This window comes from Myotis myotis, unplaced genomic scaffold, assembly GCF_014108235.1.
Source record: "Myotis myotis isolate mMyoMyo1 unplaced genomic scaffold, mMyoMyo1.p scaffold_m19_p_7, whole genome shotgun sequence".
Taxonomy (NCBI): Eukaryota; Metazoa; Chordata; class Mammalia; order Chiroptera; family Vespertilionidae; genus Myotis; species Myotis myotis.
In genome coordinates this window covers 74,026,177-74,053,330 of record NW_023416379.1, presented here as the reverse complement: position 1 = coordinate 74,053,330, position 27,154 = coordinate 74,026,177, and the positions used below count along the sequence as shown (strand labels likewise).

General features: G+C 40.1%; 1 protein-coding gene across 13 annotated transcripts in view; it reads right to left on the bottom strand.

Moving 5' to 3' along the window:
• The window catches only part of DST (dystonin), a 436,322-nt gene that overhangs the window by 249,526 nt on the left and 159,642 nt on the right, over positions 1-27,154 (bottom strand). For 12 of the 13 annotated variants that reach the window (XM_036318479.1, XM_036318478.1, XM_036318495.1 and 9 more), the window contains one exon: positions 7,756-7,817. In XM_036318479.1, the coding sequence (XP_036174372.1) occupies positions 7,756-7,817 (62 nt within the window). Of the gene's footprint in view, positions 1-7,755; positions 7,818-12,780; positions 12,930-27,154 lie in introns of those variants that run through there. The other variant, XM_036318483.1, reaches the window with a different exon arrangement.

The following is a 27,154-nucleotide window of genomic DNA, read 5'->3' as shown; positions in this document are numbered from 1 at the left end:
CCCTCAAAGCACAAGCACTGCTCTGTGGAGACCATAAATCAACTCATGGTTATTGAGTTAATCACTGACAGTTAACTATCCTGTACCCACTTATGTAAAAGAAGCACGTGTCTATCATTTTACTTTTTATCCAATCCCAGAGGTTCTCCCCCCCCCCCACCCCACACCCCCCACATCCCCCCCGCTTTGCTTTCTCCTGCCTCCCTAACCTGTCACCAGTGGATTTCATGTAACCCACTTAGTCTCCTCCTCTGATTGTAATGTATAAAATAAGGTGCAAAATTGCCATTCTCCAGAGCATTATCTCAACCTGCTGAGATTTTGCTTTCGGGCAATTGTTGACAGTTTGGCTCAAATTATCTCAAAAATTCTCTATAGGTTTGAATGTTTCTCACGTTGAACATCCATTATCAATTGCCAGTTAGATGGTCCAACTAAAGGAAAGACCATTATATGGACTTCTTCAGATTCTAATCTTCTTCTAAAAATCACTTATCACCTTAAATTATTTCTTTTGAATATAGCCTCTAGGTCATGGATCAAGTTTTAATCCTGGGTCCAAGTAAACAATTTAAAAGGAATCTTCTTATCTTTAAAGTGTTTCCAAAAACAAAGGGTTTCCTTCCTTCTTCTTCTTTTTTTTTTTTTTTTCTGAGAACAAGGTAAAAGCTAAATCATAGGTACTTAAATTTAAATCTTAGGTACCATCTCTTATATTGCTGCCTTACAAATTTCTAGACAAGACAGAATTGCATGTAACCAGTAATTAAAACTAAATAGTTATGTAAGACCCTCCAGTTTATAAAGTAGAATGGGTATAAACTAATATTGTACATAATAAAATAATGTTATCAATGTTATATTTTAGAACATTTCTCTGGGTAAAATTTAGCTAACCGAAGTCACAGTTATTTTTAAGAACAACCAGCTCATGATTCAGTACAATAATTAAAATTATGCTAAAGAATCATACATAATGTTACTGACCACTGGTTTACCTAGCAACCATAATTTGTGAGGTAAACAATTGGTCTACTCAGTGTGTGAAGAGATTTGTGGAGGCAGCAGACCTGAATGCATTAACCGGCTTTATTCTTAAAAGGACTCTGCAGAATGACGAATCAAAAGGAAAGCATTCTTGTCAGAACAACCAGTTTAAGGACAGGCTTAGACATACAACTGAAATACCAGAACACTAAAACTTAAATACCTTTGGAAAAAAGCCAAAGACTTCTGCTCACCAACAATTCTAAGTTTTAATTAAGCATCTGTTCAGTTTAAACGAATGTAATTTTAGCTCTGATACATTTAAAAATAAGGCTACATTAATTTTTTTGCTGGAGAAAATCTATAATAAAAAACCCTAACCCATACAGTGTATATTTTAAGGAACTAATGTTTACCCATATGGACATAATAGTAACTTAAGCAATCATTTAAAACCCCACAATATTTACTTTTCTCAGTCATATAATCCTTTAAAATCCACCATGCCAGAATCAGCCCCTAGGCACTGGATGTGTGCTATTTACAGCTGCATAAATCCTAATTTCCTAAGTCATGGTGATTAAAAAGGGAATAGTTGAAACTCTGAGGTAGAGAAAAGTAAACACAAGCTCCTAACCAGGGGCAGCCTGCTGGCAGACCTGCAACATCCCAGTCACAGAGCAATCAAACGCGGCGCAGTCTGTGCTTCCGACCCACGCTCTCCTGTCCTGACTACTAGGGCAGCCATACCAGTGAGCAGCCATGGCGAGTTTCCCCTCCTATTAAATAGGGGACGCAAACAGGAGGATTTGGAAGATGCCCTCCAAGGGTGAATCTAAGTAAAACGACAACTAAGGACCCAAAGCTGCCAAACTTTCAGAACCTTCAGCATTTTCAGTCTTCATGGACACCCCTCGGAGAGGGGAGTGTGTGGGAAAAGAGGAGTAAGTGAAAAAGGTCTTTGGGCCCCAAGATCCACCTATAAGTGACTAGGAAGGGGTGCGCTCGGAGCGGGGACTACTGAAGTAATTCTTCAGTATCTCAGCAGGACTCTAAGGCAAGGGGGCAACAGGCCAGTCTAGCTCCTCAGTAGATTCTAAGCCCCGAACCCCAGCTTTTCCTAAAATGAATAAACTAAAAGGGAGAGCCCGTTAGACAAGAAAAGGGATTTGGATAACAGAGGCAGAAGGGCACCCAAGGCAACCTATGCCCACTTCACTATTGTGTCTGAAGCCATCCAGGTCAGTCTACTCTATACCACAAGCTCTCATTGACAAAGTGCTTACCACATGCAAAGTGCCACGCTTTATGCTTAGATGGATTATGGCATTTAAATCCTCACAGTAACCTATCTTTGCCACCATTTTACAGGTGAGAGACTAAGGTTAATGTCACACAAATGATAAGCTGCAAAGACACAGCTTCCTGTCTCCCGAACCTCTTGCTGCCTCTCATCTTTGGCTTACATGTCAGACTGTTAACCCCGTAGGAGAACTCTGTTCAAAGGCAATTTGGTCCAAGTTAGCAAAACAAAACACACACACAAAAAAACCATATATATGATATATATGTATATGTATGTGTGTGTGTGTGTGTGTGTGTGTGTGTGTGTATATATCTATATATATTTCCAATATGCAAAGTGTCCCCTCGGAGTTTGACCAGGAGATCAGGAGTTTGATCACTCGCTATGATGTGCGCTGACCACCAGGGGGTGAAACGAAGGAAGGCCCCGGCTGGCAGCCAGAAGGCCCCGATCTGGCTGGGCCTAGGGACCCTACCCTTGCATGAATTTCATGCACCAAGCCTCTAGTACAGTGGTTCTCAACCTGGGGGTCGAACGACCCTTTCTCAGGGGTCACCTAAGACCATCAGAAAACACATATATAATTACATATTGTTTTTGTGATTAATCACTATGCTTTAATTATGTTCAATTTGTAACAATGAAATTGGGGGTCACCACAACATAGGAACTGTATTAAAGGGTCGCGGCATTAGGAAGGTTGAGAACCACTGCTCTAGTACTATTTATAAAATGAAACAGAAAAATCCAGTGAAGAAAAGTCTGTTCTGGGATGATACTCTCAATCACCTCACTGCCCAGAAAAGCAGAACTATATCAAATTCTCCCTGGGGCCTTAACTAGGGTGGAAAAAAGGGAACAATTAAAAGATATTAAATTAACATAAATAAAATAAATTAACAATTTAGAAAGGGGAAAATTTTTGTGGTTGTTGTTAACCCTCACCCGAGGATATTTTTTCCATAGACTTTTAGAGAGAGAGTGGGAGGAGGGGGAGAGAAACACCAATGTGAGAGAGACACATTGATTGGTTGCCTACCATGCACCCAGACTGGGGCCAAGGATAGAACCTGCAACCCAGGTACATGCCCTTGACTGGAAATTGAACCTGAGACCCTTTGTTGCATGGGCCAACAGTCTAACCACTGAGCAACACTGGCCAGGGATAGAAAGGGGAAATTTTTAAAAATTATTTCAAAAAATGGGGAATACATCCCTAGCCCAAGTCAGCACTGCTAGACAGCTAAGCCTTGGGCAGAGCCCATTGATCTGGCCCCTTAGGAATGTCCCACTCAAGCTGTGAGGGAGGTGCCCTTAGTGTACAAGGCAATAATTCCTCCCTTCTTTTCCCCTTCCCCCCGCCCCTTCGTCCTCTCTCTCTTTTCTCCTCTAACCTCCCTTTTCCTCCCTCCTTCCCCCATGGTTTAAGGACTACTTCTGACTATAGTTAAAACTGATAAAACAGAGAATATACACAACATCATTCAAATTTTATCTAAATGATTTTATTACCACTTTCTTTTCTCCTTACCCATCAATTACTCTTTCACTTTATTGACATTTTTGTCACCCCTTTCCCTTAACATGTATATGTCAAGATGCCCATTTTATTGAAAACTTCAAATAACACACTTTTCATTAATTAAAAAGAAATATGGTAAAGCAAGAAAGATAAGAGACCTGTTCCTCTCCTTTCTCTGTTTCTTCATGAATATGTTCAATATATAAGAAAGTCAAGAAAGAACAAATATTTCTTTCAAATATTTGGATTTTTTTATCTAAAATTCATATACTTATTTTCTCTTTCTCACTAATTGGATTATGACCAAATGGGCACCTACAACAAAAGTGTCCAACATGCCCTTTACTGAGACAAGACGAGGTTGACTATCCTTCTATTATCCCTTGGGTGAAACCAGGAAACAATTGCATGAAGGATGAACTTACTCTGATTAACCAATAACAAGCTTCAGTAGCCTGGTACCCCAAAATGTTTGGGGATATTTAATTATTTTTCATCAGTTGAGGTTAATGCTGTAACTTCTAGACTTAAAAGGATTAAAAATTAAAAACTATGCTCTCATATATTTGAGTTTTGTGCCATAAATTTCAATGCATAAGTCTTAAGAGTATAAGAAAAGGCCACCTGAGCTGACTCTAGAACAAAACAGAACAGGAATGTAAGCAGCTAAGAGTGGGAATTAGCCAAGACTACATTGTTTAACATTCCCCCTCCCTAGAGTCGCTCATTTAATCAGAGCTCATTTTAAATTCTGACCTATAACATACGTCAAGAAGCATATAAGCTAATTTGATTATAACCCTAATCCGTTGGACTGGCATCTATCAATTGGCTATTGTGCCTAAAATATTTATTTGCCCAATTCTTACTCTGTTGCAGCAGGATTAAGACTTCAATCTCTAAGATTTGTTGTTGTTTTTTTTTAAAAGAGGTCATCGCCCGGCTGGTGTGGTTCAGTGGTTGAACATCGACCCATGAACCAAGAGGTCACCAGTTCAATTCCTAGTCAGGGCACATGCCCAGGTTGCAACTTCGATCTCCAATAGGGGGCATGCAGGAGGCAGCCAATCAATATTTCTTTCTTATTGATGTTTCTATCTCTCTATCCCTTTCCCTTCCTCTCTCTCTAAAATCAATAAAAACAGATTTTAAAAAAAAAGTCACAGATACATACAGACTGAAGATAAAAGGATGGAAAAAGATATTCAATGAAAAACAGAAATAAATTTTTAAAAGCTGGGGTAGCAATACTCATACCAAACAAAATAGACTTTAAAACAAAGTCTATAAGATGAGACAAAGAAGAACCCAGCAATTCCCCTGGGCACTCATCTGAAGAAAATGAAATACTAGCCCTAGCTAGTTTGGCTCAGTGGATAGAGGACTGAAAAGTCCTGGGTTCGATTCCGGTCAAGGGCACATGCCTGGTTGCAGGCTCGATCCCCAGTAGGGGGCGTGCAGGAGGCAGCCGATCAATGATTCTCTCTCATCATTGATGTCTCTCTCTCTCTCTCCCTCTCCCTTCCACTCTGAAATCAATAAAAACATATTTTTTTAAAAAAAAAAGATATATGCAGCCCTACGTTTGTTGCAGCATTATTTACAATAGTCATGATATGGAAGCAACTTAGGTGTCCTTTAATAAAGGAATGGACTAGAATATTACTGGAATATTACTCAGCCATGAAAAAAATGAAACCTTGCCATTTCACTTATATATAGATTCCAATAAACTAAACAAATGAACAAACAAAACAGACTCACAGATACAGAAAAATGATAGTTGCCAGAGGGTTGGACAGTGGGAGGATGGGCAAAAGGTGAAGGGGATACAGGCATACAAACTTATAGTTATAACATAAATAAGTCACGGGGGTGCAGAGTTCAGCATGGGGAATATAGTCAATAATGTCACAATAACTTTGTATGGTGACAGATGATTACTGAATTTTTCATGAACACTTTGTAAGTTACATAAACGTCAAGTCACTATTTGTACACCTGAAACTAGTATAATTTATATATCTACTATATTTTAATGAAAAGAACTTTATATTCCAGAACAAAATTTTCAGGAAAAGAGGTCACACTTTCCAGGTAGATCAGGATTTGAACCCTTGCTGCCTGAGTCTGAGGTTATGTGTAACTACTAAATTAAAAACCTTGGAGGGTTGTCAGAATGACTAAATGGTTCCATATATACACACAGTAAGAATATTCTTGCCAGCACTGTGATGGGCCCTAGGAGTGAGCAACACAGCTTTTGTGCACAAACAGCTCAACTACTGTTCTGACATTTACAGCAAAGGCAGTCTCCTTATGCTCAATCAACCAATTCATGAAATACCCATAAGACTGGTCTAGTTCCACATGCCTGGCACATAGCAGACCCCCATAGGTAACTACAGAGTGCTAGTGCTGCGGTTCCCGTGGGAGTCACCTCATTTGTGCTTCTAGTTCTCTCTAGCTCCACAAATCCACTCATTTGTGACTTGATTACCCACCTGGAACCATAACAGTTACACCCCAGATGACATGGGCAACCCTCTGTGATACCCTCACCACCCCCAGATACCCAGCCACCACAGGGGCATCTCTTCATCAAAAACCTTGCTTCCCTTAGGTGCGCCTCAGAAATGGGAAAATCCTGTCAAAGCCTTCAGCTCCAAAGGTCCCCATCCATCCCCATGCTCACATCGGCCCATCTCTGCCCTACGCTGTGGAAAAGTCCCACTCGCATTAAGTGCATGGTGCATGTAAGATGAGACAAAGCCGGGGAGAGAGGAGGTAAACGGTTGGCATCCTTCATTAGAACTCACAGTACATTTCCTCACAAAAGCTGAGGATCTTAACCTTTTCTTTCTTGCCAACGCGCCAGAGGATTCAGCGCCCTGGCCCTGCAGTGACAGCCCCTCCCTGCAGAAGTGAGTCTTCATGAGGGAGGGGGTGGCATGGCCTCCCCGAAGGACGTATCGGAATATAGGAAAAGGGTGGTGAGAGGGGGAGACCTAGAACACCTCACAGGTAATTCTGATCTGCCCCCTGGAATGAGAACCACTTTTATAGAAGGTCATTAGCTGCTATAACATTATTGGGGCCACTCCTATGCTACATGATGGTTCCAATAGGACTTGTAGAATTGCTTAAGAATATAAGCACAATTTAAATAATGCTTCTATGTGAGAAAACTCTTTCCAAGTCCCAAACAACAGACTTAAAACATTACCTACTTCCAATTTGTGACTGTCTGTAAAAGGGGGGAGAAAGTGACTAATCGTTAACTGTGAAGTCCTCTGGGTTCTTCAGCTGAGACTCACAGAAGCGTTGCAGTGAGATCCAATATCTCCATGAAATTGAACGCAAATTTTGTGTACATATGTATTTTTTCTGGAGAGCTTATATCATATGAGCCATGGCACACAAATAAATATTATTTTAAGAACTGCAACTATTAACTGCTTCACAGACAGAGAAATGTATATACATAAGTACCAATTTCTGGGTCGTATTTACAAGATGTAAAATGAGTCTGGACTTCTGTCTCTACAATACACCTTTATTCTCATCTAATCCTCTGGCATCCACATAAATCTGATGCCACAACTTGGTTCAAATCTTGGTGGAGGAGGGGAAAAAAATCTTCCAGAGAATTGCAGCTTTCCCATGCCCTAACATATAAATATTGGCGTATTTCTTAAGCAGCTGAGATTTTTTAGAGTCCAATAATAGGTTATCCTAATATCACAGAATGTGCTATAATCACTGGGTACACCTCCATCATCACCCATAGGCCACACACCAAATAATTACAGATGCCTGAAATGCATGTGACCTGCTCTAGAATTTAAACTGGGAAGCTGTGATTCAGGGCTATCCAATCAGTTACTGCACAGTAAAACATGCAAAACAATTCCACAACGTGAAAGAAATAGAAACTGACCTTCATGAGATGCTGATTTATCCATTTTGTAAACGTTTTCTTTTGAACTTTGTCCCGTTCATCTGCAAGGGGGGGAAAAGACATAAAACAAGGTTGGTAAACTCCATGAATACACTTTAATTGTGATCAAGCATAGAAACAAAAATGAGGTATTCAAAAGAGCACTGTTTAGCGCATTTGCATTTTCTTGTTGAATTCTGGCAGCTGTAGGCTGTCTGTAAGGAAGTGTTAAAGAGCTGTGTTCTATCAGACTGGTCTCTTCCCAGAGCTGTAATTGCCAACATTACTCCTTTAAACAAATGTCCTCTGCATTCTGTAGCATAAGCCCCAATCACCACCACCACCACCACCAGCAAGATGTCTAATCTAAGCTTTTCATCTTCAGGTAAGTCCTTGCACTGAACTGCCCAAAGTGTTTCACCAGGTGTTACATCCCATTGGGTCTTCACATTCATACAAGAGAGGGGTAGGCAGTTTCATTACCATTTTCAGAAAGAAAGGCTCAGAGAAGTTAGAAGAACTGTCCATGATTATTCAACAAATGGTTTAAAATTGTAATAAAAGGCAGGACTGCATTCTGGTCTTCTGGTTTAATTACTAACCATGCTGCTTCTGTCTTAGATGCCCATTTTAAATTGTCTGGTAAAAAAAAAATACATCCCACATAGATCCCCAGTACAGAGAGGGATTCCGCCCTCTGTACTGGTCTTCTTTCCTCTTTCACCACAGTCCAGACATTCTTGGTCCTTTCCCTACGGCTCTCTTCATCTCTTCCTTCTCATTCTTTATCCATGAACCTTCTTAAATTATTTTAATGAAACTAAAGTTTCTTTAAAATGCTTGTCCTACTTATTAAAAGTATGTATGTACTTTACAATAATTTAAATATAAACACAAATATAAAAATAAATCAGTTGGGAAATATATCTGTAAGACAAAGTTTACTAATATTAATACCAAAAGAAAGAAATTAAAAAATGAACTTCTTAATGTATACAGACATGTAATCCATTGAAAAAAATTAATGACCACAGGTACTCAACCTCTCTAGCAAATAACAGTAGTAATATAAAATAACACAAATCAAGCTTTCTAACCTATATAATTGTCAAGATTTTAATTTAAAAAATATTGATGTTGACAAGGAAACAGGGAAAAGACACACACATATATATCGCTAGTGGAAAATTAAACCAGATTTAATTTGGTTTAAATCTTTTGGACACTACTCAATGCTATAACCACTAGTCACATTTGGCTATTTAAGTTTACACCAAAATTGGCCTAAGATATTGGACAATACAGATATAGGATGTTCCCACATCACAGAAATTTCTACTGGGCATCACTGCTCTACAGCAATTTGCCACTAAATATCAAAAGCCTTAAAAATATACACACACTTTCCCCGCAAGTCTACTTCTAAAATTTGGTTGTGTGCAAAATGTATCTATAAGAGTATGAATCCTAGTGTTTACAATAGCAAAAGAAAAGCTCTGCAAAAAAAAAATGTGTTCAGTGATCAGAAAATGGTTACATAAATTTTAGTAAAGCAATTCAATGGTTTGTTCAGATTCAATTTTCTGCCAAGCTACTCAATGATGGCATATTACTCAGAGTTCTTCTACACTTTAAACCAACATGAAAGGGCAGAAAAAGGGATCAAATAAACCTAGTTTGTATTTCATAAGCACTTATTCTCCAAAGTACCTCCTTCAAACCCTTTCTGTTTCCTGCCATCATCAGGGAGAAACAACATCAAAGACATATAAGCACAGCCTATCCTTTGGTCTGTCCACAACAAATTCATTCTCAGTGCCCCAAACATCTAGTTTACTTCTTGACTTAATTAACACTGGGTGTTAAAAAATTGGAGAAGAGTTTGCAGAAAGCAGACCTAGAAGACAGAGGCTTGCTGAATCTGAATATAAATGCCCAGAATTTATGCTAAAATTGTTAATTTTGCCTGATTCCCAATGTAAAACCCCCAGACACTGTGCTTATAACTACTCCGCCAAGATCAATAATATTAATAATTAATAACCAACATTATCATCCACAAAATATTTATTAATCATCTGTTGGCCCCCTCTGGGGCATCAGCTACACCTCACTCCTCTTTGTCTACCCCATAGTAGATACTATAATGTTTTTATGCACTCAACAAATAAATATCACAATGTGAATTATGTTTCAAAAAGGACAATCCAACTCAGAATAACAATGTATAATCATTTATATAACGTACAGTAGATACACCACTGAATCTCTTAAAGCAAAATATGGTGCCTTAAATGTCTTTCAGCCTTGCTATTGTTAATGCATTCAGAATAAAACTAAAGTATTCATTAGTATCTAGGGCAAGAACAAAGGGAAGCAATCCAGTAGTCCTCCTTCCTGACAAAATGCAAATTCTATACTTCCCTCATTACCCAGTCATTCATTCCAGCATCTATCAAGTCCTTGGATGAGCCCAGTGCCACAGAGGCACAGAGACCACATGGCTAGACAGAAAGAGCACAGGTCCTTGCTCTCTGCAGCTCATCACCTAGAGGGCACCTGACAAGCAGGCAGTGTGGTAAGCATGCCAACTGCACAAAGGATGTGACACTCACCACGCAAGTAAGCACAAATGAGAGGAAGACCAACCCTGACCAGGGCAGTCAGGTCGGGCTTAAAGGAAAGGAAGTAGAGTAGCAAGACAGAAGCTGACCATGTGCAGTGTTCTCCATCAAAAAGAAACCCTGGTTTGCCCTGGCCAGTGTGGCTCAGTTGGTTGGAGCGTTGTCCTGTACACAGGAGGTGGCAGGTTTGATTCCAGTCAGGGCAAATACCCGGGTTGTGGGTTTGGTCCCCAGTTGGGGTACATGTTGGAGGCAACTGATAGGTGTTTCTTTCCCCAGCCCAGCCCCGCCCCTCCCCTCCCCTCCCCTCCCCTCCCCTCCCCTCGTTTGGTCCCCAGTTGGGGTACATGTTGGAGGCAACTGATAGGTGTTTCTTTCCCCCTCCCCTCCCCTCCCCTCAAGAAAGAAAGAAAAAGAAAATCCTGGTTTAAAAATTTCAGACTGAAAGAGCCCTAGTTAGAACCCAAGCATTGAGATTCCCTCCAGAGTTGCTTCCATTACCCCAAGATACTGTCATCCTTCGAATGGAAATGCTGAACACACCTCAATCTCAGTCACAGACTGGGTGCTGAGGAATGTGGCCCTGCTGTGTGATGTGAACTTCGGACAAGGTAATGCAAACAATGGGACTTCGGTGCCAAAGTCTACTACTCATATCACATTTTCAGCATTTCTAAGCCTCCAGCACAAGAAAAGAGTGGACAAAATAAAGATTACTTCCTAGGCAATATCCATATTATTCCCACCCAATAATAATCTAGGATCCTAAAGTAAAATAATCAAGAAAAAAAAATTAAAATGTATAATTAATTTAAAATCCTTATAAGTAAAGAATAAAAAGCTTCCACATCAAGTTTGTTAATTTATTGAATCATAACATAATAATATGAACTCTAACAATCATGTTTTTTCTTCCCATTAAATTTAACATGTTTCATGTGTACTATGTAAAATCCTGTCCTCTTGGTATATAACAGTTAATAAAATCTATTTCTTTTTTCTAAATTAATAAAAACTGGTCCCCATCAAAAAATTTAATAATTCATTATTATCAATAACCCAAGCATTCACATTATCCCAATTATTTAAAATTTTTTCAACAGTTCGCTTGTTTAATTGAAATCCAAATAAAGTCCATAAATTGTGATTACTTAAAAAAAAAACACATAAAAATAAATTAAAACTGGCCCTATATTTTAAGGAACATGAAGAAGTAGAACATATGTTCTATAGACCAATCGCTTATTCATTAATTTCTTACCCATGAGGTACAGCGAGAAAGCTGATTTAATCAAATAATTTACCTCCAAAGTACGGTTGAGACATACACTTAAATAATTAACTATAAAGAGGTTACTTTGATCACTGAGGTTTTGCCTGTGGTGGTTACTGACAGAAGCTCAACAGTATGCTTAAAATGGTAGATGGGTGCTAAATATTTGACAGGTTAATACTAAGATAATATTTTAGGATTATGATCTACAACTAAAGTTCATAAGTAAGGTACCAAAACTAAAGCTAACTAAACAACACACATAATTCATAAATTCTGATACTGTTTTCTAACAGTAACAATCCAAATCTCTTTTTAACCACGGTAAACCTTGATCGGTCCCATTCAAGTATGCCAAGGGGAGTTCTTTAACACTAGGCTCCCAAAATGCTACCACAATGAGGAAAGAGTTAATGTGGACCTTGAGGGCCTCAACTTTCTTCAGGAAAGCAACTTATAATCAGAGAATAATTTCTAGTCTGGGGAGACTGTGATTTACCACTTTCCATATGCACTATTCCAAAAGGGAGTATTCCCGATCGCACCATCTAATTTCCCAATTACCAGCCTCATAATGGTTCTTTATTTCATTTCAGTGAGGGATGGCCAACGCTGAGATTTATATTTATGGCAATGTTGCTATGACAACAAAAAGGGGACATTATTCCTGGGATTTAAACCGATTCAACTGGTTTTATAGACTACCCAGTTGTTTTTCTGGATAAAGTTTTAAAACATTGCTCTATCGGAAAATTATTTCATTTACAGGCTAAGCTTTAAACGAAAATATAGTACAACGTGGCTGGAAATGCGTAATAACACAGAATGCAATGAATAACAGAATTCGGGGAAAACAGATGTACAAAAGAGAGCATTAATTACTTTACAACTTATACCTACTGGTTTTCAGTAAAATCCAATCCTGAGTATTACATCACGTACATCGCACTGAGATTATATAAAGGCATATGCTATGCACGACAAGAGGGAGGGAAATTCTCTCTCAGGAGCCTGTTCAGGTTTCTGAAAGGTGCCCCACAGCCAAGCAAACTAACACTGACAGCGCTGCTGGCTGTCCTTCCTGGGAGCTGCAAGCATGAAAGTGACATTGCGAGGGAGACTACTGACCCATACAGCACATCAGCCCCGCCAGCTGTGCGTTCCAGTCTTGGTCATGTCTCATGAGCTGCCCCATCATTCTGCAAGGAATGGGTCCAACAGGTCCCTACACTCTCTCCGTACAAACTCCGACGTGCCCGAGTCCTGTTAACGATCTATGCAGAAAGGAAAACACGGACTAGACACTCCCACTTGCCAGCTGAAAACTTGTCGACTCCCCCTTTTAAACAAACATTAGCAAAGCCAGCCTCCTTCATTTTTGGGAGGGGGACACATGCAGGATTACTAAAAAGAAACTAAATTAGCTATTTCTCCTTTTAATCTTAAAGACATCCACACCAAGTCCCTTAAAAAGAGTTCTGATTCTCTAACTTTCTTGGCAATGAGGCAAAACAATAGGTTGTTAGTTAGATTTCTCTGCTGAACCAGCTCATCACATTCTCTCTTCTAACACCCCCGGCAGAATTCCCCTGGAACAGAAACAACAGCCAGCCTAACTTGTTTAACAATTCCTAATGTGCCTGCTAGGAAGTGATTTGGAAAGTTCAGTTTATAATCCAAACACATATCCTTCAGGGGAATACCACTACCAAGTATTCCTTTACGCATGCTTCACATACACCGGTGTCCCCCCAAATAAAATGTATACATACTGTAACAGTCGATAACTCAATTGGTGTTTCTTTAATCATGTAAAATAAGTGTGTATACATTTTGGGGGGGGACAGCCTGCAGTTTCACTTGCATCTCAACACTCCTTTGAGTTGGATGGCACATGTTCATCTTAAAGACGTAAAAACCAAGGTTTCAAGAGGTTAAGAAACTAACCTAAGATTCCACAGCCTAAGTGGGATCTTAAAGCTGATTTCCAAAACCCAGTTCTGTTCTTTGTCATCAAACATTAGAGGCCCTAATTTAATAATGTAGGGAAAACAAGGAGTCTCTAACTTGTAAGGACTTCACTTCTGAGCATGAAGAAATGAAAAAATGAGAACCCTTATTCCAAAGAAGCAACAGACCAAGTATCTTCAACACTCCTATGTTTGTCTGAAACATAAGACAAACAGACCTGCCTGAATAGCAACTGTACAAACAGAACTCCAAAATAACAAACATCACACAAAAAAGCATCACTATTTATTTTCAGCAACAGAAAACCAGCAAATTCCATCGCGCCAAGGGAAAAGACACTGCTAGATTAATCACTGCAAATATGTTTTGAAGCACCCATATATGACTTCTAACTCGATTATAAATCTGTAATAATAAATGTATAATATGCTAATTAGACTGGACAGCCAAATGACCTTTTGGACATCATTCCGGATGTCCTTCTGGACAAAGCCACGGTGGCGGGGGCTGAGGCAGAGGCGGTTGGGGCGATCAGACAGGCAGGAGAGTGGTTAGGGGTGATCAGGCAGGCAGGTGAGTGGTTAAGGGCAATCAGGCAGGCAGGTGAATGGTTAGGGGCAATGAGGCAGGCAGGCAGAGGCAGTTAGGGAAGATCAGGCAGACAGGCAAGTGGTTAGGTGAGATTAGGCAGGCAGGCGAGCGGTTACGGGCAATCAGGCAGGCAGGTGAGCAGGAGGCGAGCAGTTAAGGGGATCAGGCCTAAACCGGCAGTTGGACATCCCCCAAGGGGTCTCAGATGGTGAGAGGGTGCAGGCCAGGCTGAGGGACCCCCACCCCCCATGCACGAATTTTGTGCACCAGGCCTCGAGTGTACTATAAAAGAAAAAAAAATGTATCAACTTCTGCTGAGAAGTTGAAAGTATGTATCTGCTTAGTTAGTACCCCTTCACTTCCTTTTTCTCTCTTTCTAATGGTTTTTGTTTTAGAGCCCTTGCCTCCACTACAGAAAAGCCTGAACCCACCTATTTCCATGGAAGAGGATTATAATATTAATAGCAAATATTTAGGGAGCACTTACTCTGTGTCAGGTATTATTCAGCTACAGACATAGACTGCATCATCCTCACAACAACCCTGGGAGATTATGCCCATTTACAGAAAAAGAAACTGAGGCACTTTAGAGGTTAAATAGCTTACCCAGACTACTAATCAAGGCAAGAGGTGGAGAGAGATGTACATGGTTTGCAAAAGCATGTTCAATATTAGCATTTCATACTTGGAAAACAAAATGCTAACTTTTTAAAAATAAACTGACAGAAAGTAAGGAGTGAAGCTTGGCAGCATCTTCAAAGGTGAGGATACACAAAAGGTGGAATTTCAGTTCTGCAGATCAGTGATTCTAAAGCGTGGAAGAAGGGGAACCACGATGCTCTATTAACAGTAGGCCAAGCATGAGGTTTCTATGTTGTTATTAATAAGTATCAGATGTGAATTTTAAAAGACTAAAAAACATACATTGCAAAAGGCTCTATCTTAAAAAGAAAGGACAGAAGGAAAGGAGGGAAGGAGGGAGGGAGGGAGGGGGGGAGGGAGGGAAGGAGGGAGGGAGGGAGGGAGGGAGGGGAAAATATGAGGTGTTGGAGTTGTGCGGAAAAAAATAACATGGGGAAAGTGAAGAAGGGAATCCAGTCAACTCCCCCACCATTGCCCAGAAATAGCATTGTAGTACAATACAGGAAAAGCAGCAAAGGTTTGAAAAGCTACAAGATTTCCATTGTTACAGAAGAAAGAAAACTGGCTGGGTGAAATAGTTGGGATTGGTGAAAAGACCATTCCTGAAAGTGATAGACAATGTGTAGTTGGTTACCAGGAAGCAAGGTAAGAAGAGATGCTTTCTACTGGACCTCACCACTGCCTGCCCCTGCCCAGTCCCAAGTCAGCTCACCGCTCACCTAGGGGCTCTGCCCCTTATCCTATAGTAACAACTCCCTTGCCTGCCTGGCATGACCCTCACCCACAGCAGCCTCAGCAAATATCACTGGGGAGTGGAGACTGTAGATGAAATGGGAGGTAAAAAAAAAAATCTAGTTGAAAAATCTTACCAATATTCCCATACAAACATCATTCCGCTTTATTTCTGTGAGTACAGAGCTACAACCAATGCTCATTTTCCAGTTAATTCAACTTTGGTCTGTATGACCCACCTCTGTGGAACTACAGACCTAGAGGAAGACAGTTCTTTTCTCTGAGCCTTAGCTATGACCTCCTTCTCCTCCCTGTTTTGTTAAAAAAAAAAAAAATTATTATTAAGAAAATTCCATTATGGTCATGCCATTAAATATTGGCAGGAAATATTTGTATATATTTGCTTAGCATACAAGGATGTTTACTGTAAAAAAAAAAAAAAAAAAAAAAAGTTTGCAAACCATTTTCAGACTCCATGGGTCAAAGTATACCAATGTGACTTCCCAGTAATTTCTTAGCTTAGTCATTACTGCAAAGCCTATAGCTGATCTCCCAGTAATGAGTACTGCTCTGCCTCCACTGCCACTGCTTTTGGCAACAGCAGATTCTTATTCTTATGCTACTGCACGATACAAAGCTTTGGCTGAGAGAGGCTTTCTTCTTTCATTTTCAAGGTTCAATTCTTCCTGACAGGAGGTTCAATTCTTAAACAGAACCCTTCCTCTTCTACAAGAATTGACAGCGTAAAAAGGTTTTAATAAGAAAAGGTTGTCACTTTCTTATTACTGGCTTTATCACTTTAAATTCTCAATCTTGATGGGGTTTGTTTGTTTTTTTTTAGCTTCTGCTTTTGTGTAACTATTACTTGTTAGGATTTGAATCTATATGAAATTGTCATTGATTTCTGCTATAGTCCCTCCTTGATCAGAGTATAATCAATCTGCAGCTTTTATGCTGAATACTAAGTACAGTTAAAATCCACATTTAAAGACTTTTTAGAAACAAATAAAACCATTAGAAAAATATATAGGAAACTGTTTTTAAAGTGGTTGGATAGGGAGATTATTTCAAAACACGTTATAAAACCCAAAAGAAACTGAAAATATAAAGGGTGACATATCTGATAAGGAACTGATGTAATAGCAAATACTATAAATGAAGTTTCAAAAAACGACTGACTGAAAGAAAATATCTGAAAATATATATATGTATATAACCCAAAATAGATTAATAATTCCAATTAATCCATAAGAAAAAAAAGACAGCTCCTCCTCAGTTACAAATGATGTAATAAGCATACAATACTGCTGTGTGTACACTGTCAAAAGCTTTTCTGAGGGCAACCTGGCAGATTCATTACAAATTAAAATGCATATAATTTCCGAATCAACAATTCTTCTTGCAGGAAATATCTGCATACATTTGATTAGCTGACAAGGATGTTTACTATAGAAAAATATTTGAAACCACTGAAATATCAGTCAATAGGATGCTAGATGAATAAGTTATAGTTCACCCATCCTGCATGAAAAAGATTCTAAGATATATAGTTAAGTGAAAAGTGCAAAATAATAAATATATATAAAGGATGCACAAGAAATTGAGGAAGAACAGTTTCATCAGAAGGGAGTGGAAGCTAGGAGAGGAGGTTGGTATGATATATCTCATACTTCATTCTGCATCTTTCCAGATTGTTTGAATCTTTTACAAAGAAGATATATTGGTGTTGAAGGGCTTCAAGAAAAAGCCTCCCCGAGATGTGTCCCTTTGGCATGTGAATTATTTTAAGCTGAAGGCAATTGAGATCCTGCGGGCTCATAAGAAACTCTTACTTCTCCCTTAAAGAATCTAAATCAGGAGTCCTGCCCATAAAAAGAGTTATTCCCAGAAATAACTTTTTATGACCTAGCCATAGGACAGAGAAAACTTCTAACTACTGCACATCTGCTCTTCTCATCATCCTGAGAACAGCCTTCCTCCCCTCTGAAGCCCCAAAGTGCCTCACCCTCATCCTGAAGCCAGAATGTCCTCTCTGCCTCATTTTACCTTCCTGTCTCTGAACCTCTCCTGTGTGTGGGGTCTCTGACTCCCTGTGTATGTCAGGTTCCTGTATGGACATTATGTAATCGGTTTGGCCATTTTCTCCTGGAAGAACCTAGGCGAGTGGAAGAAAGTACACCCGCGCCCCGCCCCCCGTCTCCACCACACACACTCACGTGGATTACTATTACCAATAACTGTGAGAATAAAAGTGTTGCAAATTCTTTTCTGTATTCAAAACCCGGGTACTCTATAGAAGATACAGGGGGGAAACTAAGACACAGGACAGAGTATTCCCACTCAGATCTGAAGATAGAACTAAAACTTTAGGTTAGATTTACTCTTAGGCTGCTGGCTGCAGAAGGGGAAGGTAGGGGTAGAGGAGACGGGAGGGAGGAGGGAGGAGGAAGAAGAGAGAGATAGGAAGAACTAGAGGTTGGGAGAAGAGGCGGAGGCACACCTGGTGATGGTTGCCCAGGCTGGGATACAAAAGGACAAGGCTGTAGATTGTAGAAAGTCTCTGAAAGGAGAATCAATAACAGAATATATTCAGAAATATCCTGCTTGGAGGGTACCCTTGTTTGAAGTTTAATTGCCACTGAACAAACCGTAGTCTGGTTTTCCCCTTGATCATCAGGAATCCAAAAACAGCACAAGGATAGAATGTGCTCAGTAAGCTGAGGCATAGATGGTATAAGTATGTCAAACGCAAAGGCTAACATGGGCCAAATAAATGAGGCATGCGACCCGCGGGCCGCGAGTTTGACATGCTTGGTGTAAAACAATAGACACCATAAATCTCTCCCCACAGATGTTTTTTTGTCTCCCTACTTCCCATGGCCACCCCACCTCCCTCAGTGAATGACCAGATCACGTGCTTTACTGTCAGTGCAGGGGCTGTGTGGCTGCCCATCAATAGCATCAGTGGCAGAGAACAAAGAGGTACCGGGTTCTGCTCAGAAGAAGAATATACTGGTATCTGTTTTTCATGACTGAACAAGAATCGAATAAAAAAATCCTAAAATCTGCTTTTAATCTACTTTCTCTACCGAAGCATCCTCAACACATGTGAACATAAAGAACCTTCCGATTACAGGTACACTGCCAGAACATTTAAGTATTGCACCTGATCTAACTGCTGCTGTTCTGAGTCACTGTTATGGACCGTTTCTGCAATTCCTTTATCCGTGTTGCACTAACTTAAAGGAATTAGAGTTTTTAAAAGTTTTCAATCTTATGATTTTGCTTACATGTTGAATCTAAAAGAACAAAAAAGCAACCAGAACAAAAATAGACTCATTGATACCGAGAACATTACAGCTGACAGATGGGAGGGAGGTGGCAGCGTGGGTGAAAAACGTGAGGGGATAAGAAGTACAAACTGGTGGTTACAGGTCAGTCAGGGAAATGTAAAGCATAGGAAATATAGTAAATAATTATAATAATTGTAATGACTATACATGCCAGAGGGTACTAGATTTATCAGGGTGATCACTTTGAAAGTTATATAAATGTCTAATCATTGGATTGTACACCTGAAACTAATGTTATCTTGTACAACTGTAATCGAAAAATAAAAATTATTTTTAAAACGAAGTTTACAATCTTAGTCTTCTTTCCAGAATCAGAGGTCTGGTTAAGAATATATCCCAGCCGAAACCGGTTTGGCTCAGTGGATAGAGCGTCGGCCTGTGGACTGAAGGGTCCCAGGTTCGATTCCGGTCAAGGGCATGTGCCTGGGTTGCGGGCACATCCCCAGTAGGGGGTGTGCGGGAGGCAGCTGATTGATGTTTCTCTCTAATTGATGTTTCTAGCTCTCTATCTCTCTTCCTTCCTCTCTGTGAAAAATCAATAAAGTATTTAAAAAAAAAAAAAAAAGAATATATCCCAATGTTGCCCGGCCAGAGTGGCTCAGTGGTTGAGCATGGACCTATGAACCAGGAGGTCACAGTTCCATCCCTGGTCAGGGCACATGCCCAGGTTGCGGCCTGAGTCCCCAGTGTGGGGCGTGCAGGAGGAAGCCAATCAATGATTCTCTCTCATCACTGATGTTTCTATCTCTCCCTCTCCCTTCCTCTCTAAAATCAATAAATATATTTTAAAAGAATATATCCCAATGTGTTCAGAAACTACATAAATGAATGAAAACAAATGAAATAAACATATATTCTACATTGTTTACATATGAGATCAATCTATTATGAATACCTTCAATAATTTGAGGTTTAAAGTCTAAACTATTCACTTTAAAATTCAAATTAATCCAAGATACTCTCAAAAAATCTCCAATAGCTCAGATAAAAATAGAAACAAGTTGTAGTGAATGTACATAATTCCTCAGGCTTCTTTGAAATTTTAGGACTCACTGGTTTCTGGAAGAATCAGATTTCCTCTTACCTTTATGTTATTTCCTATCCCAACCAACATCCTATTTAGATAATACATGCCCACATATGTTCATCAAGTAATTAGGTACCATCACACTTTAAATAGTTGACATAGTTCACGATCTGACTGATTTGGCAGGTTATGGGAGGTAGCCTATGACAGGGATAGAGAATAGACAGAAGAGTAGCAGGACAAGAAATCTATACAAATACAGGTCCAAATCCTGGCAACAACACTAGCCAGCAATTTCAGCTTGGAAAAATGAAACTCAAATTTCCTCATCTGTAAAATAGAGTCACCATCCTCAGATACCTTACTAGGTACATGCAACCTAGAATTATTATAAGCATTAGATCAGCGGTTCTCAACCTGTGGGTCGCAACCCCTTTGGGGGTCGAACGACCCTTTCACAGGGGTCGCCTAAGACCATCGGAAAACGCAATGAAACTGGGGGTCACCACAACATGAGGAACTGTATTAAAGGGTCACGGCATTAGAAAGGTTGAGAACCACTGCATCAGATGATATAGTATAAATATGCTACAGCAGGCCCTCAACAAATACTCTTGGCTTCCTACTCACTTTAATTCAATTAGCAAATATGCACTGAGCACCTACAATGAATGTTAAAGTCATATCGAAGTTACCATGGTATGCACTACAGAATTTTGCATAATCTCCCAACAATCCTACAACTGTATTTACATATCAGCATCCTCATTTTACTGATTAAAAATAAATAAATAAATAAATAAATAAATAAATAAATAAATAAATAAATAAATAAATTTAAAAGAACTTAATCTGGACCAAGATTTCTCTAAGCAAGGGAGCCACAGAGTTAGTATTTAACCCAGGTTTCTAATACCCTTCATTGTACCCACATATTCACCAAAATCAAGGCTCTTGGGAAGGAACATAGAAAAAGAGGTGCTTTAATTTCTTGCCCTATCAATTCCAGAAAAAGAAAAATGTCCTCAGCTCCTGAGGAAACAATCCCTTTACTAAACAAACTGTATAAATGTTCTCTATATTGTAGATTAGAAAAAGGTACAAAGAAATTCTTCATTCTGCTCAAGGTGACAATACAATGACAAAAACAAGAACTTGGGAGTTCTCTCCTCTCTCTGGAACTAGACTCTATACTACTGAGTCTAGTAAAAGGTATTAGAACAATGGAATGTTCTAATACCTTTTACCTTGAATATAATCAGTCTTTCTTGATAAGTACTGACTGGTACCATGAATTTGTCACTGTGGTCCAAGGAACAAAGCCAAATATGCCTTTACACATGGTCCAAAATTCACCTAACAAATGTCCTTTTTCGTGAAGAAAAGTGACCTAGAATTCTTTTTATTTTAATTGAGGTACAACAGGATTCTTAGTAACTCCTTTCATACAGTTGTGGTCTCTTTTATTTTGACCAAGGGTTTGAGAGTGTTTTTTCAGGTTGTTTGGCTGCACTTCTCAAGTCAATGAAAATTACAAGGTGAGTCACAAGCACAACACCTTTCACTCCTGTAGCACAACAGGCCAGTCACGGAGTGAGTCAGCAGCAGGGAGAAGAGGGTGGGGAACACCAAAGGCAGCTCCTCTGAACCACTGGAAAAAATTCAACCTGGGCTTATTTCATAAGAAGATTACCTCCCACCTAAACTTTTAAAATTTAAATTAGTTTACAGCTTGTGGGGCTACTGCTAGTTACCAGATCACCCTGCATGCCCTACTGGGCTTCAGAAGTCACACACCAGGTGACCCAAATCCACTACCAGAAAGGCTCTGCCACCATCATCACCACCACCACCATCACCATAACCACCACCACCACCACCACCATAACCACCACCACCACCATAACCACCACCACCACTACCACCACCACCACCACCACCACCACCACAACCACCACCACCACCACTACCACCACCAACACCATCATCATCATCACCACCACCACCACCACCACCATCACCATCACCACCACCACCACCACCATCACCACCACCACCACCATCACCACCACCACCACCATAACCACCACCACCACCACCAACACCATCATCACTACCACCACCACCACAACCACCACCACCATCACCATAACTACCACCACCAACAACAACACCATCACCACCACCACCACTGCACCCACTCCTTGCAGCCGCACCCATGAGCACTGATGAGCAAACGGAAAGGCACACATCCTAGTGTCTGGGTGCCAGGAGACTTCTCCCTGAGGCTTAATTCCTCTGGCAGGGAAAAGATCTTCAAACTTGTTTTAACCAAGGGCACATTTTCCCAACCAAAATTTGACCACTACATAAAACAGACAGGAGAAAAAATAGCTCTGACAGAAGTCAGAGGAGAAAAGCATTTCCCTAAGTTACCCAGAATAACATAGTGGGCTGGTTATTTCCTCACCTTGACTTTCTATAGGACTCTTGCTTTGCCCACTTTTTTTTCCTTGAAACCCAAAAGCAAATTTTGAAGAAGTGGATACTCTTCTCAGATATCCTTTCAATGCACCTTTACTGTCTACTATTAGAAGAGTAGCCTCAAACTTTCAAATTCCTGACTCCACCTGTTATCTGTATTTATGAGTAACATGTCATATTCTAGCCCCTAAAAAAATAAAAAATATATTTAAAAAGCATAGTCAATGCGTTTTGTGGTTGTTTCCACACTTTTATTGAGTAAATTATATAACAAAAATCAGGACTAATAGAGCAAAGAAGAAAAAAATAAATGATGATGTGCCAATAACAACAGATGCATATGAGGAAGTTTGGCTAACAGCTAATTCTGTGTGGTAAAAACAGGCACCCTAGGAATGCTGAGGGGTACAAGGGTATAACCTTATGGGAATTTGTCAATACTGATAAAGAAGCTTTTAAAATGCTTACAATATTCATGTGTCCTGACAGAGTAAGTACAATGCTTGACATTTACTGTGTGCCCGGCCCTGATCTAGCATTTCACATCTTCACAGGGAGGCCTGTCATTATTCTTAATTTACAGATGAGGAACCTGAGGCATTGAGAATGAATATTTATTAGCTGCATATATGTGAAATCTGAGATGGCTTAATTACAGTAACTGAAGAAATAACTATACATGTAAACATGGCCACCAAATTCAAAATCTCACATATATTAGATGTGGATTCAAACAAACCAAGGGTAAAAAATACCTTGAGCCAGAAATGTTTTAGTGTGATAAAACAGACAACTTCATAACTCGAAGACAAATTTCTAAAACCTAAGAATACTTTCTAACAGTCAAAACTACATATGAATAAAGTATTTAAATTAAAACATATGCTTTTTATCTCATAAGTTCTGAATAACTTCAGTTAGTGAGAAGTTATTCGGAGGTTAGGTACTTTTCAGAATCAGAAAGAGATCAAGTAAGAGGATTATGAAGTAAATACAATTGGATTCTTTTTCTATTTCACTAATACTAACCAATGCCTACTCTTTTCAGCTCCAAAGTGTGCCCCAGAAATACAGAAAATACCCCCCCCAAATATGAAATATAGAAGAAGTCAAGAGGACTAGTTAAAAGGAGCATATGATACAGGGATATTATGGGATATTACATAGGTATATAAAATTTAGCTTCTTTTTTATATTTTTTCTTTATTAAGGTATTACATATGTGTCCTTATACCCCATTGCCCCTCCCACCCCCACATGCCCTCACCCCCCTGGTGTCTGTGTCCATTGGTTAGGCTTATATGCATGCATACAAGTCCTTTGGTTGATCTCTCTCCCTTACCCCCAACCCTCCCCTACCTTCCCTCTGAGGTTTGACAGTCTGATTGATGCTTCTCTGCCTCTGGATCTATTTTTGTTCATCAGTTTATGTTGTTCATTATATTCCACAAATGAGTGAGATCATGTGATATTTATTTTTCTCTGACTGGCTTATTTCACTTAGCATAATGCTCTCCAGTTCCATCCATGCTGTTGCAAATGGTAAGAATCCTTCTTTTTTACCGAAGCGGAAGAGTACTATTCCATTGTGTAGATGTATCACAGTTTTTTAATCCACTCACCTACTGATGGGCACTTAGGCAGTTTCCAAACCTTAGCTATTGTAAATTGTGCTGCTATGAACACAGGGGTGCGTATATCCTTTCTGGTTGGTGTTTCTAGTTTCTTGGGATATATTCCTAGAAGTGAAATCACTTGGTCAAATGGGAGTTCCATTTTTAGTTTTTTGAGGAAACTCCATACTGTTCTCCACAGTGGCTGCACCAGTCTGCATTTCCACCAGCAGTGCACGAGTGTTCCTTTTTCTCCGCATCCTTGCCAGCACTTGTAGTTTGTTGATTTGTTGACACAGCCATTCTGACAGGTGTGAGATGGTACCTCATTGTTGTTTTGATTTGCATCTCTCAGATGATTAGTGACTTTGAGCATGTTTCCATATGTCTCTTGGTCTCCCTTATGTCCTCTTTCGAAAGGTATCTATTTAGGTCCGTTGCCCATTTTTTTATTGGGTTGTTTGCCTTCCTTTTGTTAAGTTATATGAGTTCCCTGTAAACGTTGGAGATTAAACCCTTATCGGTGATAACATTGGCAAATAGGTTCTCCCATACAGTGGGCTTTCTTGTTGTTTTATTGATGGTTTCTTTTGCTGTGCAGAAGCTTTGTATTTTGATGTAGTCCCATTTGTTTATTTTCTCTTTAGTTTCCATTGCCCTAGGAGCTGTATCGGTGAAGATATTGCTTTGGCATATATCTGAGATTTTGCTACCTGTGGATTCCTCTAATATTTTTATGGTTTCCTGTCTTATGTTTAAGTCCTTTATCCATTTTGAGTTTATTTTTGTGTATGGTGTAAGTTGGTGGTCTAGTTTTATTTTTTTGCATGTAACGGTCCAATTTTCCCAACACGATTTATTGAAGAGACTGTCTTGACTCCACTGTATGTTTTTGCCTCCTTTGTCAAATATTAATTGAGCATAGTGGTTTGGGTCGATTTCTGGGTTCTCTATTCTATTCCATTGATCTATATGTCTGTTCTTGTGCCAGTACCAGGCAGTTTTGAGAACAGTGGCTTTGTAATAGAGCTTAATATCTAGTATTGCGATCCCTCCTACTATAAAATATAGCTTCTGCCACCAAAGCATTTCAAATCTCACAGAGGAAAAAACAGTAAGATATCTGCCACACAATGAGAAGCCTATTGACCACCTGTGTGACGGGGGCTAAGGGGAGCATGTAATCCTGATACCACAACAGACTGGTGGCATGTGGGAGGAGCCGTACACTCTGAGCAGAAGGAACATCAGCAGGAGTGCACAACGATGAATGGGCATGATGTGAGGTGGGAACCCTCGTAGTAATAACACCAAATGACACTCCAGCACGGGCAGACTTTCACTAACCACCCCACTTTATACTCACATATGCTTTGTGAGGTAGATTCCTATTCACATTTAAAAATGAAACTAACTGAGAGTGATTTATTCCCCATCGCTTAGCTGGTAGTCAGGACTTGAGCACAGGTGTTTGGATTCCAAGGCCTCATATTTTGCTAACTCCTACCAGCAAAGAGAATGACTTCGATGGTGTAAAGTTTAAGAAGACTAAAATTTTCCCACATTTTAAAAGCAAGTGTAATAAGACAATATTTTGGAAATTGCTCCTACATTCTACTTTGCGTTTTAGCATAAAGTGTTCATCAGCCTTAAAAAAGAGAGATGATAGAAGTGCTACAAAAAGATGGAGACTGTAATTTTTGCTAGCCGTCCTATTATCTAAAGAGAATTTTATAAGTTGCTTTATTCCTTTTCCCCCCTCCCTGCCTCCTTTTATTCAGGGACCTGATGTAGCTTGCAGAATTCTTCCCCAGGGTAGAAAAGACAGGGAGGGGCTACAAGCTGGTTGTGCCCTCCCAGCTATGACAGCAGAGTCACGGGGCTACAAGGAACATGTGATATAGGGGATGTGGCATATGAAACAAGTATGTTGCAGGAGGAAAGAGGCCCCTGTCCAGGCTTTGGTTCTGACAGGAGATGTATTCTGCAAGGAGTGATGTGGAAGGGAGAAGGGGACTCTCAGCCCTATTTCCTATCTGCCCCCCTCCTCCCACTGGAAGGAGGCCATCCTTGGCTCTACTTGGTATGGCCTAGACACAGAGGTGCCTGTGACTCCAGCTGGGGCACTGGCCAGAGGGGCCATCCTGGCAGAAAGAAGGGGTTCTTGTAGCCATGGCCGCAGGGCCGATCACATGGTCCAGGAGCAACTGAGCATCCCAGCCAGACCGCACAGGGGCTTGTGGCACCAGCAGGATCCAAGGTGAAGTCAAGCAAGTGAAGGTTGTGGCCTGAACCACAAGAGTGGGCCCCCAGTTCACAGGTTGCTGACTGGGGACTCAGTGGCCAACAGGGTGCCAAGTATTAGGCAGAAAAGGGGCATCACCTGGGAGGCAGAAGTGAAAAGGAGGATAAAGACACTGGTAGGTGGGAGCACCTTACCTCCCCAGAAGGGCATGGTTGCAGAAGCCACATCAATGTCTCCCCCTACAGGCTCAGAGAAAAAGAGAGCAAGGCTGTGCACCAGAAACAAGCATTTTATCCAGGAGAGTCAGAACAGGAGACTGCTCAAATGACCACATCAGACATCTTCAAAACACATTCCACTTGAGTACATTTCTCTACTATCAGAAGGTGGAAATCATGCAGACAACCGGAGAAGCTAGAAAATGAAAGAAAATATTTTCCTTGCATTTTCCCAAGTTTAATAGTGAATTATATCTTTCAGCCCTACTACACAGGGCAGAAAATGTGCTTTATCCAGATAATAACAAAGAGTCATGGTACTTTCTCAAGAGAGGTATTAACAAGACAAAAGCTCTATAGCAACTGCATTTGATCTGGGGATGAGTCAATGCCTCACAACTAGTTCAGTCTTGCACCAGAAATGGCTAAGATCTTCAGACTATTTCCATTCTAAAGCAAAAGGGGGCGGGGGGAGATCCTTCTAGGGAGCAAAAAATAAAAATAAAAAAGGGTATACTTTTAGAAAAGCGAAACCTCAAACAATGCAACTCTGGACTACTGAGAAACGATGACAGATGGCCTATTATGTATATACCAGAAATGGGGTTGTTCTTTTTCAGAAAAGG